General features: G+C 35.9%; 1 protein-coding gene across 1 annotated transcript; it reads right to left on the bottom strand.

Moving 5' to 3' along the window:
* Window positions 1–524: 524 nt before the first annotated feature.
* Window positions 525–1,497, bottom strand: LOC131054130 (uncharacterized). Its single transcript, XM_057988588.2, has 2 exons — window positions 845–1,497; window positions 525–715 (listed from the first exon to the last, which is right to left on the bottom strand). Exon 1 carries the CDS (start codon window positions 1,347–1,349, stop codon window positions 846–848), a length of 504 nt encoding a protein of 167 aa, XP_057844571.2. The 5' UTR covers window positions 1,350–1,497; the 3' UTR covers window positions 525–715; window position 845.
* Between the last annotated feature and the right edge of the window lie 4,505 nt (window positions 1,498–6,002).

The raw sequence follows: 6,002 nt of genomic DNA, 5'->3' as shown, positions 1-6,002 counted from the left end.
TTGATAATTTTTCTTGAACATTTGAGATCATAATTTTTGTAAACAAAACCTTTACAAACACTTTCATTTTATTGTATGCAAAGAACCTAATAAATCTCACTAACTAATAAAAATCAAATACATACAATTTTATAATGAGATTTTTTATTGTCTAATCATTCTTTTATTAGACAAAAATAAAACAAACCAAATATGTACATCAAAGTATTCAAGAAAGCAATGCTAACCAGCTTTTGATAATGTCCCAAAAACTTAAAAAACCTTGTACAGTTTCCAAAGGGAATACAATTCATAACTACAAGGCCCTAGCTCAAACCCATTGCTAGCAAACCTTTTGATAAGGTCCATACAACTCTTTCAAAATGCAACAGTTTTTTTTCTGCTGCAACCATCTGTAAATACAAAACCCCTTTTGCACTGGCAATGGAACAGAAATTCTATTTATTTTAATTACCAGACAATGCAATTGAAAAATTAAGGCAGACAAAAAGGATAGATAAGACCAATATCCCAAGAAAGGCCTGTTCAGAAACCAATGCTAACCAGATTTTGATTATGTTCAAAAAACTTTAAAAGCGCTGTACAGTTTCCAAAATGGAATACCATTCATAACTACAAGGCCTGGGGTTCCATTCTCACTGGCTAAAATCAATTTCTAGCAAACCTTTTAATAAGGCCCATACAACTCTTCAAAATGATGTAGACTCATCTTGCACTGGCAATGGAACAAAAATTCAAACTAATTTCAAATACTAGAAAAAGCAATTAAAAAATGAAAGCAGAGAACAAGGATAGATAAGCCCTAATGAAGCCCGATAGCCAAAAATAGGCCTGTTTCAGATACCTTAATCTCTGTTTCTCCGGTGCTTCTTCTTTCCCCTGTTTCCTCTTATTGGAGAAGCCCTGCTGCTGACAACATCCGTCTCCTCACAAGAGGAGGACACCACTTTCTTCAACTTCTCCGCCCGAGTTCGAGTCCGGGGAGCAGCTTCTCTGGAACTAGGGTTTGAAACCTCTTCAGATACAGTTAAACCCTCATTAGCAGGCAGACAATCTACAGAGCTAGGGTTTGAATCCTTACAATGAAGACCCTCGCCATCATCATCATCGTCATCTTGGAGGTCTCTGAGCTTCTTGAGGCTGCCCTCAATTTTGCCCTGCGATCGCTTTCTTCTCTTGGAGGCCAAACCCCCCATGGACCAGGTGACCTCTCTCGCCCATGATAGAAGCGGCGCACTTGGAGGAGTCGGCGGATCGACTCTCTCTGAGTTGTATTTCACATCTTCGTATATCTGTGGCCTTGGAAGACTGCTTCCATAAAACTTGGCAAGGCCAACCTGAATAACCATTCTTCTTCAAATACCAAGGAAAATATCAGGGCTGTGGAGATTATGCAAACGATATTTTTCAGGAAGGAAACCTACAGCCAACTTGAAGCTAGGGTAAATAAATGATGCCCTTGCTGAATATAATCATGAGCATGCACAGGACTGAAATGAGATTTTGGCGGGAGGCGATTTGGCGGGAGGAAATTTAGCGGGAGATGTACTCAATTTTCAAATTTAAATACATCTAGTAGGAGGAGTGTTCATGCTTCATAGTTTTGCCTAGTGAAGCCAAAATTTATAAATATTTAAGTGTTTCGATCCTTGGTAACTATAAAAAAAAATGCTTAGAGTTATGGGAACTCTTGAATTATTCTATTTATTTAAGAGTCCTTTTATATTATTTGATAATATTTAAGAATCATTTTATTTGATTAATAATGTTTATTTTATTTTTTATTTTTTTCAATACATTTAGTCTGGTGCGAGCCTAGAGAGACCACTTTCTAGATGATTGTAGGTGCTTCATTAATAAAGTGATTTTATTGCAGCACTATGTTCCAAAAATATTTTATTTTTTATTTTCTAATAGTAATTTATTTTTTATTTAATTAATTTTATTTTATTTTTTATTTAATTTAGATTTTTTAATTTGACTATATTATTTAGAAAAAATGTTTTACTTTTGGATATAAATTTAAATTTTACTTTAAAAAATGTTATTCATTATTTCAATTATTTTATCTTTATTTAATTTTAAAAGTATAGTTAATATTACATATTTATATTATTTTGTAAAAGCATAAATTTGTACGGTTGATCTTAATTGCTTGAAGCATTGAGTTTGCATTGTGGAGATCCAGGTTCAAATTTCAAAAGGATATCTAATTGTAATACGAAGTTATGACTCTTGTTCTTCCATATGCAGTGTCTAAAGATAAGAGATATTGGAAACCATCAAATCATTCTTGGAGGGGACTTTAACACAATATTGGATTTAAAAGAAAAGAGTTGAGAATTGAACAAAGTTAATAGAAACATTCTAGATTTCAAATCCATTGTAGAAGAGATGAGATTGGTGGATAGTTTGCCTACTAATGGAGAATTCACATGGACAAATTGGAGAGTGGGGTTTATGAATATCTCTAGAAGATTGGATCGAATCCTTCTATCTCAAAATTGGATTGATAGCTCACTCAATGTAGATTCTAAGATCAATCCAATTGTTGTCTCTAACCATTTCTTGGTTCAACTTAACATCAAGTTGGGTGAGAAACCTGCTAAAAGCAATTTCAAAATTTAAAACATTTGGTGGCAGGATGAAAACATTGTCTCACACCTAGAGGCTTGGTGGAATGATTGTATGACCTGTTCCTAGAGGCACTATAAGCTTTAAATTCATACAAAAACATCATCATCTCAAAGAGAAATTGAAGGTTTGGAAAAAGATTATTCAAAAATATTTTTAAAGAGAGAATGGATTGAAACGGAAATGAAGGAGCTAAATGAGAAGATTATTAGCATGGATATGTTTAGGGAGGAAAGTGAGAAAGAGAAGCAATTGAGTTGAAAGCACATGAAAATTCTGGCTCAAGAGTAAATATATTAGAGAGACAAAGCAAGAGAAAATTGGCTAAGAGTAGAGGACTTGAATATTAATTTTTTTCATGCCTCAACAAGGGTTTAATGAAACAAGAACGTAATAGATAGATAAAAATCCCATCAAAGAAGAGGTTGTTTCTTTTTTTCAAAGCATTTCTTGCAGCTAGGAAGAGGTTAAAGTGAGCAATTGATGATAATCTATTGTCATGCATCAGGAATGCACCACGACAAAAGATAATAAGATGTTATATGCTCCTGTCACAGTGGAGGAAGTAAAGTAGGCCACCTTTCAAATTACATGCAAAAAAATTCCTTTGTCCTGATGGCTTTCTAGCCTAATTTTATCAAAAACTTTGTCATTTCTTGGGTTTAGAGGTGTGGCAGTTAGTGGAAGATTTCAAGGAAAAGAGAAACTTTGTGAAAAATGAACATTGTAGTAAATATAGTGATCCCAAAGAAACAAGTTTGTAAAATAGGTTTTAAACCAATTGTGCTTTGTAATACGATAAACAAAATTTTGGTGAAGGTCTTAGAAAATCAACTGAAAATTATCCTTGTCTAGATCAATTACCTTTGAAGAATGAAATGAATTCACTCATGGATGAGAAATAACCAATATCATTATTATGGTGAATGAAGTTGTATGTTCAATGCATGTAGATAGAATTAAAGGAATGTTAATAAAGTTTGATGTAAGTAAGACTTATAAGAGAGTTTGATGGGAATTCCTTATGACCATCGCATAAATATTTCACTTCTATGATTGTTGGAGACTAATGATCTATGAATGCATATCCACATCACAATATTCCTTAGTTAATGGTTATTTATGAAGGTGCTTGTAGCGTCCTAAAATTGCGACACTTGCAATTTCGACTGCATTTGGGTCTTCACGATGGCGGCGCAATGTTGAACCTGAATGGAGACCCCGAAACTTGTTCATGACATCAAAAACTGCATTTTTCAGCACCCTGGCCCGATCCTCCTTGCACCCTGCTGTCCCTGGAGGTGGGACCATGGCGCCCAGTGCCCTAGTCCTTCTGGACTAGGGCGCCCAACGCCCTGGTCCCCCAGGACCATGGCGCCCAACGCCCTAGTCCCTAGCCCTATTTTGGGCCCGGTCTCTTATGGGGCTTCGGGTCTTTAAGTTTGCAAATTGGAAAATATTGTTTCCTGGTCGGCCTAAGGTTGGGAAAATCAGTCTATCAACCCTAATTGACAAGTATATAAACTACATTTCCTCTCCCATTTGAGGAGGTCGAAAAAAGGAAATAAGCAAAAGCAAAAAGGCGAAAGCGACATTCAAACATTCAAACATTCAAGCATTCAAACATTCCTTCAAGCAATTGAGCATTCTAAGTCTCCATTCAAGGCTAGGTGTTTCATTCAAGACAAGGATTCAACCATTGAAGAGGAGATCACATACAACATACAACATACTACATACATTACACCTTCGCATGTAAGAATAGAAACATTCTTACAACAAGGTTGCAGGTACGCGGCTGTAATTGAAGATCTGGAACCCTTGTGCAGAGACGAACAGATCCCCCTTCGTTTCGCGGATTTTTCGGAGGACCGTGTGCACGTTGGGCGCCATCGTCCCGTCAACTTTCGCTCAAATTTGCAGAACAGCACCGTCTCGACATTTTACTACTAATTCCAGGTCCGCAGCTTCATCCCATATCCCTATCTCTGTTTATAAGCGAATCTTTCTTGCTTTACATGCATTCCTAGTTCAATCTTTCTATCTACATTCTTTACAAAAGAGGGTATCCTTGATGTCACAACCCTTGAAACTCATTTAGAATCCAATCTTGCATTGCGTGGGATTGGATCTTGTGGGTTTCAACCCCTCTTTTGAATGTAAAGTCTCTCCTAAGTGAAAACCATCAACCCTAGTGACTCTCCCTTCTCTCTCCTTGGAGTTGGGGAGGGGAGAACAACTAGGGTTCGATTTTTCCGCTTTACAGTACTTCATAGCCACAAGTGGTCTCAGATAGAGAGATTCTCTTTTTGTCGAAGATTGTTGGAAGCATGAGCTTGTATGGTTGTCATTGATGTCAAACTTAGTTATCAAATGGATGTTGGTCTGTATATGCTCTTGTTTGTTGTGAAATTATGTTTTGTGTTGCAGTTAATGTTTTTGGTGTTGGTTGTGTCATCTTGTACTCAGGATGGTTCGGAAAGCGTTTGGTGCCCTCTGAATATGTTGTTGATTATGTTGCGGTTTTATGGATCATATTATTTTGGTTTTGATATGTGTTGGAATATGTTTGAGACATTGTTTTGGATCTCAGCATGGCGTGTGGAGATCCGCATCGTGTATTTAACATTAGAAGAGGTTATGTGGTCGATTGGTTGTTATTTCTATATATTACGCTTGGTAACAACTTTAAGGAATGCATTAGCATGTGTAGATTGTTGGATCAATCATGGAAGGATGTACTGCAATATGTTTTGGTTCCCTCTTTCTCCTAGAGTGGACTAATTTGAGTATTTTAGGCCTAGGTGGCTTATTTTGTGTAATATTGCTTATTCTATTTTGGTCGACCCTTAATTAATATTTCAATGTTGTATCATAATTAAGATGTGTGAATGGATGAATTGTGGTGTATTAAAAAGTGGATTGTGTGAAAGTGTATGTGAATAATTTGCATGCAGATTTGAGTTTGTAGTTGTGCAAAAGTCAGTTTGAGAAGAGTTTTGAAGGTGATATAAATTCTACAAGATAGTGTAATGTGATGGTGAAGATTATCAAAGATGTTTTTCATGATATTTGTCACTTGATCTAGTTGTTCAAGGATAATTTCATATTTAGGAGAATCCTTCTCAATTTTAATTCATCTATTTCATTTGTTGCTAATTGACAGTGGGTCCTTCGACAATAGTTTGTATCTTGTCTTGAAGAAGTGATCTTCAATCGAGCAAGTCCCCTTTGTATTTTGCCTAAGGTTGTGCGCATTAGTTATGCAAGTCCTTTTAGGTGTTGGTACTCCTTGGCAATAAGCCTAAAATATTTTAAGCATTGTTATTCATATTGTGAGTTATATTCTCACCATGGTTTTTCCCTAT

The sequence above is a fragment of the Cryptomeria japonica genome, chromosome 3, assembly GCF_030272615.1.
Source record: "Cryptomeria japonica chromosome 3, Sugi_1.0, whole genome shotgun sequence".
Taxonomy (NCBI): domain Eukaryota; kingdom Viridiplantae; phylum Streptophyta; class Pinopsida; order Cupressales; family Cupressaceae; genus Cryptomeria; species Cryptomeria japonica.
The sequence above is the reverse complement of the archived record's forward strand: the minus strand, read 5'-3'. Positions and strand labels throughout refer to the sequence as shown.

Bases quoted from the DNA above. Each gene is read 5' to 3' on its own strand.
- LOC131054130 (XM_057988588.2), bottom strand. From the start codon at position 1,349: ATGGTTATTCAGGTTGGCCTTGCCAAGTTTTATGGAAGCAGTCTTCCA.